At 41.7% G+C, this 17,944-nt stretch overlaps 1 protein-coding gene across 1 annotated transcript; it reads left to right on the top strand.

The window, feature by feature from the left end:
• The first annotated feature begins 3,025 nt into the window (after nt 1-3,025).
• LOC130680485 (piggyBac transposable element-derived protein 2-like) lies at nt 3,026-7,677 on the top strand. The gene is made up of 2 exons (XM_057491123.1): nt 3,026-4,343; nt 5,617-7,677. The coding sequence occupies exons 1-2, from the start codon at nt 4,300-4,302 to the stop codon at nt 7,370-7,372; spliced, it is 1,800 nt and encodes a 599-aa protein (XP_057347106.1). The 5' UTR covers nt 3,026-4,299; the 3' UTR covers nt 7,373-7,677.
• Nucleotides 7,678-17,944: the final 10,267 nt, after the last annotated feature.

Genomic DNA, 17,944 nt, shown 5'->3' with positions numbered 1-17,944 from the left:
TAAGCCTCTAGCCAGACTTATTAAGAGAAAAAGAAAATCAACACACATCAACAGAATCAGAAACAAAAAGGAAACATCACGACGGACCCCACAGGAACACAAAGAATAATAAGAGAATTCTATGAAAACCTGTATGCTAACAAGCTGGAAACCCTAGGAGAAATGGACAACTTCCTAGAAAAATACAACCTTCCAAGAATGACCAAGGAAGAAACACAAAATCTAAACGAACCAATTACCAGCAAGGAAATTAAAGTGGTAATCAAAAAACTACCCAAGAACAAAACCCCGGGGCCAGATGGATTTACCTCGGAATTTTATCAGACATACAGAGAAGATATAATACCCATTCTCGTTAATGTTTTCCAAAAAATAGAAGAGTAGGGAATACTCCCAAACTCATTCTATGAAGCCAACATCACCCTAATACCAAAACCAGGCAAAGACCCCACCAAAAAAGAAAATTACAGAGCAATATCCCTGATGAACGTAGATGCAAAAATACTCAACAAAATATTAGCAAACCGAATTCAAAAATACATCAAAAGGATCAAACACCATGACCAAGTGGGATTCATCTCAGGGATGCAAGGATGGTACAACATTCGAAAATCCATCAACATCATTCACAACATCAACAAAAAGAAAGACAAAAACCACATGATCATCTCCATAGATGCTGAAAAAGCATTTGACAAAATTCAACATCCATTCATGATAAAAAATCTCAATGAAATGGGTATACAGGGCAAGTACCTCAACATAATAAAGGCCATATATGATAAACCCACAGCCAACATCATACTGAACAGTGAGAAGCTGAAAGCTTTTCCTCTGAGATCGGGAACATTACAGGGATGCCCACTCTCCCCGCTGTTATTCAACACCGTACTGGAAGTCCTAGCCATGGCAATTAGACAAAACAAAGAAATACAAGGAATCCAAATTGGTAAAGAAGAAGGCACTATTTGCAGATGACATGATATTGTACATAAAAAACCTTAAGGACTCCACTCCAAAACTACTAGAACTGATATTGGAATACAGCAAAGTTGCAGGAAACAAAATAACACACAGAAGTCTGTGGCTTTCCTATACACTAACAATGAACTAATAGAAAGAGAAATTCCATTCACAATTGCATAAAAAAGAATAAAATACTTACGAGTAAACGTAAGCAAGGAAGTGAAATACCTATACCCTGAAAACTCTAAGACACTCTTAAGAGAAATTAAAGAGGACATTAACAAATGGAATCTCATCCCGTGCTCTTGGCTAGGAAGAATTAATATCATCAAAATGGCCATCCTGCCCAAAGCAATATACAGATTTGATGCAATCACTATCAAATTACCAACAGCATTCTTCAATTAACTGGAACAAATAGTTCAAAAATTCATATGGAAACACCAAAGACCCCGAATAGCCAAAGCAATCCTGAGAAGGACGAATAAAGTGGGGGGGATCTTGCTCCCCAACTTCAAGCTCTACTACAAAGCCACAGTAATCAAGACAATTTGGTCCTGGCACAAGAAGAGAGCCACAGACCAGTGAAACAGAATAGGGACTCCAAACATTAACCCAAACATATATGGTCAATTAATATATGATAAAGGAGCCATGGACATACAATGGGGAAATGACAGTTTCTTCAACAGATAGTGCTCGCAAAACTGGACAGCTACATGTAAGAGAATGAAACTGGATCACTGCCTAACCGCATACACAATAGTAAATTTGAAATGGATCAAAAACCTGAATGTAAGTCATGAAACTATAAAACTCTTAGGAAAATACATAGGCAAAAATCTCTTGGACATAAACATGAGCAACTTCTTCATGAACATATCTCCCTGGGCAAGGGAAACAAAAGCAAAAGTGAACAAGTGGGACTATATCAAGCTGAAAAGCTGTACAGCAAAGGACACCATCAATAGAACAGAAAGGTACCCTACAATATGGGAGAATATATTCATAAATGACAGATCTGATAAAGGGTTGACATCAAAAATATATAAAGAGGTCATGCACCTCAACAAGCAAAAAGCAAATAATCCAATTAAAAAATGGGCAGAGTAGCTGAACAGACAGTTCTCCAAAGAAGAAATTCAGATGGCCAACAGACATGAAAAAATGCTCCACATCGCTAGTCATCAGAGAAATGCAAATTAAAACAACGAGATATCACCTCACACCTGTAAGGATCGCCACCATCCAAAAGACAAACAACAACAAATGTTGGCTAGGTTGTGGAGAAAGGGGAACCCTCCTACACTGCTGGTGGGAATGTAAATTAGTTTAACCATTGTGGAAAGCAGAATGGAGGTTCCTCAAAAAGCTCAAAATAGAAATACTGTTTGACCCAGGAATTCCACTTCCAGGAATTTACCCTATGAATGCAGCAGCCCAGTTTGAAAAAGACAGATGCACCCCTATGTTTATTGCAGCACTATTTACAATAGTCAAGAAATGGAAGCAACCTAAGTGTCCATCAGTAGATGAATGGAAAAAGAAGATGTGGAACATGTACACAATGGAGTACTATTCAGCCATAAGAAAAAAACAAATCCAACCATTTGCAACAACATGGATGGAGCTAGAGGGTATTATGCTCAGTGAAATAAGCCAGGCGGAGAAAGACAAGTACGAAATGATTTCACTCATATGTGGAGTATAAGAACAAAGAAAAACTGAAGGAACAAAACAGCAGCAGAATCACGCAACCCAAGAATGGACCAACAGTTACCAAAGGGAAAGGATCTGGGGAGGATGGGTGGGAAGGGAGAGATAAGGATGGGGAAAAAGAAAGGGGCCTAACGATTAGCATGTATAATGTGAGGGGAGCAGCATAGGGAGGGCTGTGCAACACAGAGAAGACAAGTAGTGATTCTACAGCATCTTACTACGCTGATGGACAGTGACTGTAATGGGGTTTGTGGAGGGAACTTGGTGAAGGGCGGAGTCTAGTAAACATAATTTTCTTCATGTAATTGTAGATCAATGATGACAAAATGAATAAAGAATTGTTATATTAGCTATTTCTGAGAATCCTAAAACAACAAACATTTTTTATCTATCAGTTTCTGCCTGTCAGGACTCCAGGTGTGATTTAGCTGTTTTCCAGCGCCTCAGTGTTTATGTGAAGTTGCAGACGGTCAGCAGGGGCTGAGAGGTCATCTGGAGGCTTGACCAGGCAGGGGTGTCCCTCAGGATTCACTTCATTGTGGGTTATTGCAGAGGGCTCAGCCCCCTCTGGCTGTTGGCCAGGGACTCCCTCAGTTTTTTGTCCCGTGGGCCTTTCCCTTGGGGAGCTGAGATGTTGTTCTGGCTCCCCTTGGGAGAGAAAGAGCATGTACAAGAGAGAAGTCCCATTCTTTATTTGTAGCTTGATCTCTTTTTGCCATATTCTCTTAGTTAAAAGTAAATCACGAGGTCCAGCCCACTCAAGGGGAGAAGGTTACACAATGGTGTGCATATCAGGAGGTAAGGGTCTTTGGAGGTCATATGAGGGGCTGCCTACCACAGATTTGTTGTATATTTGATAAAATTTAGCCATCTTAAGGTTTTTATATTTTCTGTAAGAAAAGCTTTATTTTGTGGTCATTAATACACTTTAAAAGGTTTACTTTTTCATAATTTGTTCTTAATACATTCAAGACTTTACTGTCTAATATAGTAGCCACCAGCCAGCCACATGTCACTATTTAAATTAAAATTAATTAAAATTACATAGTTAAAATTCAGTTTCTTAGTGCCACTAGCTATGTTTGTATGTGTAGCAAATGTTTAATGACCACCTGTGACTCATGCCTGCACTGTTGGGCAACACTGATACAAAACCTTTCTGTCATCACTGAGTTCTGTTGGTGGTGCTGATCTGCAGCCGTCTTCCAGGGCCGATTTTGTCTCCCGGAGGACACTTGGCAATATTGGAGATAATTTTCACTTTCACAACTGGAGGAATGGTTATTCTCTTGGTATCTGGAGGCCTAAAAATACTGTTAAAGACCCCATAATACACAGGGCAGTCCTCACACCAAGACTCATTGAGCCCAAAATGCCAGTAACCTGCTGATGGGAACCCTGCCCTGGAGGGTCTGTGTGAGAGGGGGTGTTGTTTTTCCCTCTGACCAGCCAGTCCGCTAGATGCCGGTTCCCGTGTGCTCAGTCCACTTCCCTCTGAAGCTAGAAATGCTTTTCCTTTAATGGTAGAGAAAGTCCTGTTAGCCTTGCTAATTAAGGTTCAGTTTTTTTAAATGAGTTTCTGTTTTTCTTACAGATTGTTAGACTCTGCACGTAATGACAGCCCCATGTCCCAATTTCATCATGGCTTCAACTTCAAGGTACAAGTACCGTTTGATGAAAGGCTTATGCCAGAAATGGCTCTTCTGCCTCTGAGAGGCCAAGGCCATGATATTTTTAGCCCTTAGTCCTGGTGACCTCACTAAGCATTGGGTGTCCAGGAAGCAAAGAGAAGGAAGAGCAAGGAGGCAAGGGGAAGACTGGAGAGGAGACGGGGCAGATGAGGGAGTGTGTCTGGCATGGGCACAGCTCTAGCTGCACTTGTACATGATTTGTACACTTGATTTGTAGACGAGATTTGTTTGCTTATCTTTTAAAAAACAAGATGATTGGCCCTGGGGCTGCAGCTGTCCCTGCAAGCTCTCCTGCTCTAAATGTTTGACCAGCCAGGGGCACACGCATGGTGCTTGAAGGCCGGGGGCAAACAGTGGGTAGGTAGTGAGACCAGCAGAGACCCTGGCCGGGCTGGCCTGGATCTGCTGCTACCTGCCAGGTGAGGTGGGGGTGGTGGGAGGTGGCTGCTGTTAGCTGAGAACCTGTCTCAGGATGAGGTCCATAGGGGTGTCAGGTTTCCTCCCTGAAGGCTGGCTCTTTTCTGGCCCATGCAGAGCTGGAGGAGAACCTTACCTCTTTGGGGGGTCATGCCTGCTGCACCGTAGCCTCCAGCGTGGGGGTTGGCAGTCATTGGAAGTAGGGTAGAGTGACTCTCAGTGCAGTCTGAACCCCAAAGGCTGAGGGCAGGTCTAGGAGAAGTAGCCTCCATGGTAAAGCCTGTGTCCTCCCCCTGGGCCAGGGCTGTTCTCACATGAAGATCAGCCCAGAGGGGCTCAGCGGTGTCGTGCCCACCTTCCCTGTCAGTCCGTTGTCACAGCTAGAGTGACATGTCTGACTCCTCACTGCCCTGGGGAAGTGAGGAAACATGTGCCAAAGAGTAAGAAAGGGAAGAGGAAGTGGGAAAGCAGAGCCACTGGGGCCACTGAGTCCGGGACCGTCAGCAGGCATCTCTTCAGTGGCCCAGGCTTCCTGTTTGTGCTTCCTGTTTCTGGGTGACAGTTGTGCACCTGGACTTGTCACGAGAGGGGATCCTTTATTTAGGAAGGAAAGGGACTGTTGAACACCTTCTTCAGTTGCCTCTCATGTTAAAATTCTTTGGCAGTTGGTGAGTAATCTGGTAAATTCCGTTCCTGCGCTGGGCCAGGTGCCCAGGATGCTTTGCAGGGGTAGGGCCCTTCTTTCCATGCCCTCCCGGGGTTTTCTGCTGACTCGCTGTTTCTCCTGCACAGCCCCTTCCCACCCTGTCTCCTGTCATTGCAGTGGCCCTACCTCCGGGAAAGGTGCCGGCTTAAAGCCGAAGTCCACCAGGCTGCTCGAGGTTCTCAATGCACTGGAGGAAGGGGGGTCTCCCCACAGGGAAGAGATCTTCATTGCACCACCTGACAGTGCCGCAGGGGATTTCACCGATGAGGACTCGGGAGACGATGACGACCGGCGAGGCGCCCGCCTGCCTGGCAGTGTGCTGCATGCTGCCGTAGTGCCGGAGGACTCTGGCTCTGGCGAGGAGGGGCACCTGTGGCCATGGACAGCTGCCAGGCAACAGCGGGCCCCCGTGGCACCTCAGCGCCATTGGGCCAAAAGAGATATCCGGCCAGACTTCAGCAGCTGGACAGCCTCGGATCCTCACATGGAGGATCTCAAAAGCCAGGAACTGAGTCCTGTGGGCCTTTTTGAGTTGTTCTTTGATGAGGGAACGATTAACTTCATTGTTAATGAAACCAATCGTTACGCTTGGCAGAAGAGTGTCAACTTGGGTCTCACGGCCCAGGAACTAAAGTGTGTTTTGGGCATTTTGATTTTAAGTGGGTATATATCCTATACAAGGAGAAGGATGTTTTGGGAAACGTCTCCTGATTCACATCATCATCTTGTGGCAGATGCAATTAGAAGGGACAGGTTTGAACTCATCTTTTCATATCTGCACTTTGCAGATAACAGTGAGCTGGATGAAAGCGATAGGTTTGCCAAGGTCCGGCCTCTCATCGTCCAGATGAATCGCAGCTTCCAGAAGCACGCGCCTCTGGAGGAGTTCTACAGCTTCGGGGCGTCCACGTGCGAGTATTTTGGGCACCGGGGGTCCAAGCGGCTGGCCGCAGGGAAGGCTGTGCGCCTGGGCTACGAGGTCTGGTGTGGGACCACCAGCTGGGGCTACTTGGTGTGGTTCGAGCCCACACAGGGCACGCGGTTCACCAGGCCAGACAGGGACCTGGACCTTGCAGGCAGCATGGTGGTGCGGTTTGTGGATGCGCTTCAGGAGCGTGGCCATCTGCCGTACCACATATTTTTTGACAAGGTTTTTACAAGTGTCAAACTGATGTCCATTTTGAAGAAAAAGGGGGTAAAGGCCACAGGAACTGTTCGCGAGTACAGGACTGAGCGCTGTCCCCTCAAAGATCCCAAAGAACTCAAGAAAATGAAGAGGGGTTCCTTTGATTACAGAGTGGACGAGAGCGAGGAGATCATCGTGTGCCGCTGGCATGACAGCAGCGTGGTCGACATCTGCTCCAATGCCGTGGGCATTGAGCCGCTGGTGCCAGGCAGCCACCAGGCGGGGACAGCCAAAACGCGTGCCCGCGTCCAGCGGCCATCGCTGGTGAGGCTGTTCCAGGAGAAGGCGGGCGGCGTCAGCCGCATGGACCAGAATATTGCCAAGTACAAGGTGAAGATCCGCGGCATTAAACGGTACTCGAGCTTCATCGGCTATGTCATCGATGCCGCCCTCAGTAACGCGTGGCAGCTGCACGGGATCTGCTGTGCTGACGCCCGGGTGGACCTGCTGGCCTTCCGCAGGTACATGGCCTGTGTGTACCTGGAGAGCAATGCGGACACCTCGTCACTGGGGAGGCATGGCCGGCGGCTAGAGACTGAGAGCCGCTTCGACATGATTGGGCACTGGATCGTCCACCAGGACAAGCGGACCCGCTGCGCCCTCTGCCACTCGCAGACCAACACCCGCTGCGAGAAGTGCCAGAAGGGAGTGCATGCCAAGTGCTTCCGGGAGTACCACACCCGCTGAGCAGTGGTGGGTGAGCGCAGATGCCTGGTGACAGGGACGTGTTTACAACGGGCTCGGCACTTGGAGCACATGTGGTTTTGTGTGTGTTGGAAAAAAGACCTCAATCCTTAGTGATTTGGTTGTGTGTTTTCTCCCTACCTGCATTGTAATTAACTTTTTTGTCTATAATTACCTATGCCTACGTGTAATATAAATTAATGTTTTTATTAGTGATCATAAGTGTTTGTAAATTACATTTTATACTGTTATTTATTTAAACTCATGGACCCCTTTTTCTTCAAATAAAAATCTTGCTGTGGTTTATAGCTGAGTTCCAGTAAGGACAATCAAATGTCACCAGGCACTTTAGAGAAATTTTTGTGAACAGTAAAAAATTGTATGTTCTTAATTGTAATCTAAGATACAGGCAATAGTATGTAGTTAACAGTATGATAAAGGATATCTTTTTTTAAAAATGTTTTATTAAGGTATTATTGATATACACTCTTATGAAGGTTTCACATGAAAAAACAATGTGCTTAATACATTTACTCATATTATCAAGTCCCCACCCATACCCCATTGCAGTCACTGCCCATCAGTGTAGTAAGATGCCACAGATTCACTGTTTGCCTTCTCTGTGCTACACTGTTTTTCCCATAACCCCTCACACCATGTGTACTAAACATAATACCCCTCAATCTCCTTCTCCCTCTCTCCCCACCCACCCTCCCACACCCCTCCCCTTTGGTAACTGCTAGTACCTTCTTGGAGTCTGAGTCTGCTGCTTGGAATTTTGTTCCTTCAATTTTGCTTCATTTTTATACTCCACAAATGAGGGAAATCATTTGGCACTTGTCTTTCTCCACCTGACTAATTTCACTGAGCATAATGTCCTCCAGCTCCATCCATGTTGTTGCAAATGGTAGGATTTCTTTCTTATGTCTGAATACTATTGCATTGTGTATATGTACCACACCTTCTTTATCCATTCGTCTACTGTTGGACACTTAGGTTGCTTCCATATCTTGGCTATTGTAAAAAGTGCAGCAATAAACATAGGGGTGCATATGTCTTTTTGAATCTGAGAACTTGTATTCTTTGGGTAAATTCCAAGGAGTGGGGTTCCCAGTCAAATGGTATTCCTATTTTTAGTTTTTTGAGGAAGTTACATATTGCTTTCCACAATGGTTGAACTAGCTTACATTCCCACCAGCAGTGTAGGAGGGTTCGCCTTTCTTCACATCCTCGCCAGCATTTGTTGTTCCTAGTCTTTTCGATGCTTGCCATCCTTACTAGTGTGAGGTGATATCTCATTGTGGTTTTAATTTGCATTTCCTTGATGATTAGCGATGTGGAGCATCTTTTCATGTGTCTGTTGGCCATCTAAATTTCTTCTTTGGAGAACTGTCTCTTCATATCCTCTACCCATTTTTTAAATCAGGTTCTCTGCTTTTTGGGTGTTGAGGTGTATGAGTTCTTTATATATTGGATGTTAACCGCTTGTTGGATATGTCATTTAAAAATATATTCTCCCATACTGTAGGATACCTTTTTGTTTTGCTGATGATGTCCTTTGCCATACAGAGGCCTTTTAGTTTGATGTAGTCCCATGTATTCATTTTTGCTTTGTTTCCCTTGCTCAAGGAGATGTGTTCAGGAAGAAGTTTCTCATATTTATATTCAGAAGATTTTTGTCTATGTTGTCTTCTAAGAGTTTTATGGTTTCATGACTTAAATTCAGGTCTTCAATCCATTTTGAGTTTACTTTTTTTTTTTTCTAAAACCAAATCTTTATTCTCTAGCTTGAAAAGGAGGATAAGTTGTTGTTCCATTTAGAGAACAGAACAAGGCCCTACATTTTGAGTTTACTTTTGTTTATGGGATTAAACAATAATCCAGTTTCATTCTCTTGCATGTAGCTGTCCAGTTTTGCCAACACCAGTTGTTGAGGAGGCTATCATTTCCCCATTGTATATCCATGGCTCCTTTATCGTATATTAATTGACCATATATGGTTGGGTTTATATTTCGGCTCTCTAGTCTGTTCCATTGGTTTATGGGTCTGTTCTTGTGCCAGTACAAAATTGTCTTGATTACTGTGGCTTTGTCATAGAGCTTGAAGCTGGGGAGCATAATTCTCCCCACTTTATTCTTCCTTCTCAGGATTGCTCTGGCTATTCGGGGTCTTTTGTGGTTCCATATGAATTTTAGAATGATTTGCTCTAGTTCACTGAAGAATGCTATTGGTACTTTGATAGGAACTGCATGGAATCTGTAGATTGTTTTAGGCAGGATGGCTGTTTTAACAATATTAATTCTTATCTGTGAGCCCAGGATGTGTTTCCATGTATTCATATCTTCTTTTAATTTCTCTCATGAGTGTCTTGTAGTTTTCAAAGTATAGGTCTTTCACTTCCCTGGTTAGGTTAATTCATAGGTATTTTATTCCTTTTGAAGCAATTGTGAATGGAATTGTTTTTGTGATTCCTCCCTATGCTAGCTCATCATTAGTGTATAGGAATAAAACAGATTTCTGTGTATTAATATTGTATCCTGCAACTTTGCTGAATTCAGATACTAGATCTAGTAGTTTTGGAGTAGATTCTTTAGGATTTTTTATGTACAATATCATGTCATCTGCAGACAGGGACAGTTAAACTTCTTTCTTACCAATCTGGATGCCCTTTATTTCTTTGTGTTATCTAATTGCTGTGGCGAGGACCTTGAGAACTATGTTGAATAAAAGTGGAGAAAGTGTGCATCCTTGTTCTGTTCCCAATCTTAAAGGAAAAACTTTTAGCTTCTTGCTGTTAAGTATGATGTTGGCTGTGGGTTTGTCATATATGGTCTTTATTATGTTGAGGTACTTGCCATCTATATGCATTTTATTCAGAGTTTTTATCATGAATGGATGTTGAGTTTTATCAAATGCTTTTTCAGCATCTATGGAGGTGATCATGTGTTTTTTGTCCTATTTGTTGATGTGGTGGATGATGTTGATGGATTTTCGAATGTTGTACCATCCTTGCATCCCAGAAGTAAATCCTACTTGATCTTGGTGGGTGATTTTTTTGATATATTTTTGAATTCAGTTTGGTAATATTTTGTTGAGTATTTTTGCATCTATGTTCATCACAGATATCAGTCTGTAATTTTCTATTTTTGTGGTGTCTTTGCCTGGTTTTGCTATTAGAGTGATGCTGGCCTCGTAGAATGAGTTTGGGAATATTCCCTCTTCTACTTTTTGGAAAACTTTAAAGGAGGATGGGTATTAGGTCTTCACTAAATGTTTGATAAAATTCAGCAGTGATGCCTTCTGGTCCAGGAATTTTGTTCTTAGGTAGTTTTTTGATTACCAGTTCAATTTCATTGCTGGTAATTGTTCTGTTCATATTTTCTGTTTCTTCCTTGGTCAGCCTTGGAAGGTTGTATTTTTCTAGAAAATTGACCATTTCTTCTAGGTTATCCAGTTTGTTAGCATATAATCTTTCATAGTATTCTCTAATAATTCTTTGTGTTTATGAGGTATCTGTTGTGATTTTTCCTTTCTCATTTCTGATTCTATTTATGTGTGTAGACTCTTTTTTTCTTGATAAGTCTGGCTAGGGTTTTATCTATTTTGTTTATTTTCTCAAAGAACCAGCTCCTGCTTTCATTGATTTTATTCTTCTTGAATTTATTTTTTCTGCTCTAATCTTTATTATGTCCCTCCTTCTACTGACTTTGGGCCTCATTTGTTCTTCTTTTTCTAGTTTCATTAATTGTGAGTTTCGCCTGTTCACATGGGATTGTTGTTCTTTCCTGAGGTAGGCAATATACTTTCTACTTAGCATGGCCTTCACTGCATCACACAGATTTTGTGGTTTGGAATTGTTGTCATTTGTCTCCATATATTGCTTGATCTCTGTTTTTATTTGGTCATTGATCCATTGGTTATTTAGGAGCATGTTCTGAAGCCTCCATGTGTTTGTGTTTCTAGTTTCATACCTTTGGGGTCTGAGAAACTGGTTGGTACAATTTCAATCTTTTTGCATTTACTGAGGCACTTTTTGTAGCCTAGTATATGATCTATTCTTGAAAATGCCCCATATGCACTTGAGAACAATGTATATTCTGATGCTTTTGGGTGTAGAGTTCTATAGATGTCTGTTAGGTCCATCTGTTCTAATGTGTTGTTCAGATGTTCTGTCTCCTTACTTATCTTCTGTCTGGTTGATCTGTCCTTCAAAGTGAGTGGAGTGTTAAAGTCTCCTGGAATGAATGCATTACATTCTATTTCCCCTTTTAATTCTGTTAGTATTTATTTCCCATATGTAGGTGCTTCTGTGTTGGGTGCATAGATATTTAGAATGGTTTTATCTTCTTGTTGGATTGACCCCTTTATCATTATGTGGTGTCCTTCTTTGTCTCTTGTGACTTTCTTTGTTTTGAAGTCTATTTTGTCTGATACAAATACTGTAACACCCGCTTTTTTCTCTCTATTCGTTGCATGAAATATCTTTTTCCATCCCTTCACTTTTAGTCTTTGTATGTGTTTGGGTTTAAAGTGAGTCTCTTGTAGGCAGCATACAGATGGGTCTTGTTTTTTAATCCATTCAGTGATTCTATGTCTTTTGATTGGTACATTCAGACCATTTATATTTAGGGTGATTATCAATAGGTATGTACTTATTGCCATTGAAGGCTTTAGATTCGTGGTTACCAAAGATTCAATGTTAACTTCCTTACTATGCAAGAGTCCAACTCAATTCACCTAGTATGCTATTATAAACACAATCCAAAGGTTCTTTTTTTCTCCTCCTTTTTCTTCCTTCTCCATTCTTTATATATTAGGTATCATATTCTGTACTCTTTGTCTATCCCTTCATTGACTTTGGCGTAGTTGATTTAATTTTGTATTTGCTTAGTAATTAACTGTTCTATTTTATTCACTGTGGTTTTATTGCCTCTGGTGACAGCTATTAAACCTTGGGAACACTTTTGCAGTCCCTGCAAAATACACTATAGAGATGGTTTTTGGGAGATAAATTCTATTAGCTTTTGCTTATCTGGAAGTTGTTTAATCCCTCCTTCAAATTTAAATGATAATCTTGCCAGATAAAGTATTCTTAGTTTGAGTCCCTTGTGCTTCATTGCATTAAATACATCATGCCACTCCCTTCTGGCCTGTAAGGTTTCTGCTGAGAAGTCTGATGATAGCCTGATGGGCTTTCCTTTGTACGTGGTCTTATTTCTCTCTCTGGCTGCTTTTAATAGTCTGTTCTTATCCTTGATCTTTGCCATTTTAATTACTATATGTCTTGGTGTTGTCTTCCTTGGGTCCCTGTGTTGGGACATCTGTGGATCTCCGTGGTCTGAGAGACTATCTCCTTCCCCAGATTGGGGAAGTTTTCAGCAATTACCTCCTCAAAGATACTTTCCCTTTTTCTCTCTCTTCTGGTACCCCTATAATATGAATATTGTTCCATTTGGATCAGTTCTCTCAATATTCTTTCATTCTTAGAGATCCTTTTTTCTCTCTGTGCCTCAGCTTCTTTGTATTTCTCTTCTCTAGTTTCTATTTCATTTATCATATCCTCCAGCATATCTAATCTGCTTTTAAAACCTTCCATTGTATGTTTCATTTCTGATACTGTGTTCTGTAATGATTGGATCTCCAACTGAAATTCATTACTGAGTTTTTGAATATTTTTCTGTATTTTCATGAGCATGTTTATGATTTTTATTTTTAAATCTCTTTCAGGAAGTTCATGAGGTGGATTTCATTTGACTATTTCTCTGGTGTATTTATAATTTTCCTTTGAACCAGGTTCCTTGATGTTTCATATTTGTATGTGTTGCCCTCTAGTGCCCAGAAGCTCTACTGTCCGGAGCAGTGTTGGGGGTCACAGGGGAGTGGTGTTGGTGCCTGGGGTAGGAAAGAACTGTTTCCTGCTTTCCGGCTGCTATGCCTGTCTCCACTGCACGAACCAGTGGGCTGAGCACACAGGTGCAAGCCTTTATGCTTTCCGTTTGTAGCTGCCATAGGCAGGGCCTCCTTCTGGCTGGCGTAACACCAGGGCAGGGTTTCCCAGTTTGTGAGCCAGGTGCGGGCTGTCTGGGAGGATGGTGCAGCAGGCTGTGTATCATAGAGGGGGGCCTTGGAGCTGCAGTCAGCCACGGGGCTGGAGCACCTGAAGATGGTGAAAGTTCCCAATCTGCTGGGCAGAGTGCATCCAAACAATTTTGTCCACCTGCCCTTTCTCCTGAGCAGTAAGCTCTGTGCACTTCTTGCCCCCTTAGTAGCCCTCTCGCTGTTGGGAAGTCTCTCAGACTGCCTGCCTTTCTTTTGTCCCAGAGCAGCTGGATATAGATCCCTGCTTTCCACAAGTGGCTGGGATCTCAGTCTCTCCAGGTAATTTTCCTGTCTTAGCTTTCCACCCCCCGAATCATGAAAACCCCGTGTCATGTAGGTTTGTGCTCCCAGAGCAGACCTCCAGAGCTAGGTGTTCAGCAGTCCCAGGCCTCCACTCCCTCCCTGGTCTGTTTCTCTTCCTCCTGCCAGTGAACTGCAGTGGGGAAAGTGATTGGTCCCCATTGGGCCACAACTTCAGTACGTTACCCTGTTCCATGAGGTTTATTCTTTTCTCCAGGTGTAACGCTCTGGTGCAGCTCTCTTTGCTGTTGCTCTTTCAGGATTAGTTGTATTAATTATATTTTTGTATTATATGTGGTTTTAGGAGGAAGCCTCTGTCTCACCTCTCACGCCACCATCTTTAATCATATTCGATAAAGGGTATCTTAAGCATGTTTATTTCATGTTAATCCAATGTTGGCAGATTGTCAAGGGGGGGCATTTTTATCCAGAGGGCTGGATTTGTATTTTCTTGATAAAAAGATTTCCTAATACAGTTATATACATGTGGAATCCATTTTTATAAATAGTGTGAGGTAGGAATCTGTTTTTTTTTTTTACCCCCAAGTGGATGGATTTGCATTATTTATGAAGAGTTAAATGTATTTATCCACTAACTGAAATTCTACCATTATGAATTCCTGAATGTAGGGTCAAAGTATTTAAATATAGAAAACTATTTATTTTGGAAAACCCAGTGTAATATATTCCAGAAGTATAAAAGAAATTCACACAAAATTTGGACCTATCAAAAATCAGAGAAGCATATTGAATATAGTCTCTGTATTTGGGAAAGAACTTTCTACAACAGCCCAAATTTAAAAGGAGCATGTCAGTATATTGGACTATATGAAACTAAAATTGGCATTCATTATCAAAGATAACATGCAAAGAAAATGAGAAAATATATTCCAAATACTTACATTAATAGTAATATTCTCTGTGCACAAAGATCTCCTAAACACGTATGTGAAGGGTTAAACATATGATGTTAGATAAAAAGATGTTGGAGGATGAAAAAATAACTGAAGATATTGAGAGGCTCCACTCTGGTGGCAATAAATTCAAAGAAAAGCAATTACTAGATACCCTTTTTTCATTAAATGTGTTGATTTCTACATACTTATGTTGGCATGGGTATAGAAAGGTGGCAGACTTGTGCAGTATCTCAGGAGTATAAATCTGTACCGCCTTTCTGAAAGCAATTTGGTAAGGTCCATTCAAAATCATAAGAATTGTTCCTGTCTATAGAATGAAGCAAATGTTTAGTCCATAGTGATGTAAGTAAACAAAAGTGGGAGAAGGGACAGATCCTCCTTTCAGCAGAATCCCCATTAATAAATGTAGAAGGAAGAAAGGAAATAAAATACTATTTGACTGATACCACAGTAATCTTTTTGTAGGCAAGAACTTGGTGCTTAGGTTAGCAGGGCAAAGCTTCTTGCCAGATACCCATCAGCTGGAAAAGGAATAAACAGTAACTCCTCAGTGCTGAAACCAGACACCACGTCAGCCAAGCAATCAGCTAAAACCTGCAGTACGTATAGACACTCTCCTTCTCCACACCCCCCAGGTATGGTGCACTCTCGTACTCCTGCCCAGAATGTACAAACAATTTCAAATCATGAAAAAACAGACAAAGCGAAATGAAGTTATCTTCCACAAAACAGTTGGCTGATAGCCTTTGCAAGTGTCAAGGTTGTAAAAATGGGAGTAAGGAACTGTCCAACATTAGGTGAGACTAGGGAGGTATGACAAAGTGTGGTCCTGGACTGGGTTCCACAAAAATAGACTGAGAAAAGGAAATCAGTGGGACAACTCATGAAAATTTATATTACATGGAATGATGTCTGTAGACAAACTCTGTTTTGTAAATTAATTTCCAGACTGATGCCTTGGTTATGCAAGATGCCAGTATCTGGGGAAGATGGGAAAAGCCCTTTCTGTATTGGAACTTTTTGTAGGTCTGAGATACTTTCAAATTGAACAGTAAAAAATGTTCACGCCTTTGCTGCATTCCTGTCTTTAGAAATCTAGCCCGGACACTTAATTTGTCCTAAGAAGTTTGTTGAGTAAATGCTCTGTTTCAATTTTCATCTGATAATGATAATCCAGAAATATTAGCAGATACTGGCCAGGTTTTAATCTTACTGACAGTCCAAACAAATTAATTGAAATGGTTGTGAAAACAGTTTGTAAACCTTCCAGAGGCTTTGAATGGCCAATTGTGCCTCCCCTCTCTAGATCTAAGGGAAATACTGGGCAAATGGATAGTCTCAGGTTGTAACAGATGTAGGAGAACGTGTGGTCTTTCCCAGACCACTCACGGAAGCCAGAACTAACATTCAGCATTCAGGGTAAGAATCGTCAGAGCTGGCTCTCAAGGCCAGTTGACACTCTTTGTTGGTATATTCACAAAGGGAAATGAAGGTACAAACTGGAGTGATGGACAGTCCCTAGCCCTCTAAGTGGGGACACTTGAACAGATTGCCTGCCTTGCCTACTCTAGTACTACAGAGCCTTAGGAACCTCTTAACTGGAAAGTATATCAAAGTTGTGGGTGTTCTGGATGACATTTCAAGTATCTTTCCAGCTTCTAAGAAACTATACACAATCAGAACTCTTAGTATCCTAGACTGAAGCCTGGAGAACACTGAAGCTCTTCAAAACCATGAAAACGACTTTGCCTACCAGACTTCACTGGTTTCTAGACAATTGTGTCTTTTAAAAATTGTGGTAAACCATAAAATTTACCATTTTTAAGTGTATAGTTCAGTAGTGTTAAGTATATTCATATCATTCCAGAGAAGATCTCTGGAAATTTCCCATCTTGCCAAACAAACTGTACCAATGGAACTCCCTGTTTGCTGCCTTTTCCCAACCCATTGTAATCACTATTCTACTGTCTGTTTCTATGTGTCCGATGATTTAGATACCTCTTATAAGTGAAATTTGTCTTTTTCTGGTCGGCTTATTTCACTTAGCATAATGTCCTCAAGCTTCATGCTGTAGCATGTGATGGCATTTTCTTATTTTTTAAGGCTGAATAATATTTCATTGTATGTATAGAACACATTTTCTGTCTCTATTCATCTGTTAATGGACACTTGGGTGGCTTCCATCTCTTGGCTGTTGTGAATAATGCTGCAGTAAACACGGGCGTGCAAATATCTCTTCCAAATTCTGCCTTCCATTCTTTTGGATATATACTGAGAAGTGGGATTGTTTGATCGTATGTCAGATTTTACATATATATATTTAATTTTTTGAGGAACCCTCATCCTGTTTTCCATAGCAGTGGCATTATTTCACATTACCTCCAGTAGTGCATGAGAGATCTAATTAAAGAAAGCATATAGCTTATTTAAGTTCTACAACACAAGGGTATCTCAGGTAGTTCTGTAGACCTTTTTCTCCCACATGAGTGGATCACACTTCCTTATTTCTCTGCTACATAATTTTGGTTGAAAAGTGGACATTGAAAATAATATAGTATGGCATATTTAGACATCGGGTCTTTCCCTGCCCTTAGCATTTGTTCTTGCAGTTTCCTTTTAGTAACTTTGTTTGTCATCTGTGGTCACTGAAGTCTCTGCTCAGTTAGCTTGTTGATCAGCTACTGCTTTATAGGGTTTTTAAGTTCCTTTAACCAGTAAGTCTTCCAGTCTGCTGTGGGCCTCGGTTTGCATGTTGGTGCTGCCTTCAGTGTTCAAGCAGGCAGTGCACAGTCCCGCCTCACTGGCGGCTGTGCTGACCCTCCGCGCCTGCCAGGATGAGTGCTCGGTGTTCTCAGGTCATTCCTGAGCAAGCACACAACTGGGAATGTCAGCGCCTATGAGCCTACATGGCTTTCAAGATTCCTAGGATTAGGCTGGACCTTTCCAAACTCGGTTATGGATCTCATCCCCCATGTTTTCTTTTTATGCTCTTAGTTTAGCCAATTTTCCCCCAACTACCGATTACCTTTGACAGCTATGATGTTCAGCAACTATCTTTTTAATTTTTTTTGAAGTGTAGTTGATATACAGTATTCTATTGGTTTCAAGTATACAACATAGTGATTCAGCAGTTATATACATTATTAAATCTTCACCCCAACTAGTATAGTTACTGTCAACACAGGATGTTACAGGACTACTGACTATATTCTCTATGCTGTGCTTTCATCCCTGTGACTATATTATGGTTGAGATTTT

The sequence above is a fragment of the Manis pentadactyla genome, chromosome 13 (assembly GCF_030020395.1).
Source record: "Manis pentadactyla isolate mManPen7 chromosome 13, mManPen7.hap1, whole genome shotgun sequence".
NCBI lineage: Eukaryota > Metazoa > Chordata > Mammalia > Pholidota > Manidae > Manis > Manis pentadactyla.
The sequence above is the reverse complement of the archived record's forward strand: the minus strand, read 5'-3'. Positions and strand labels throughout refer to the sequence as shown.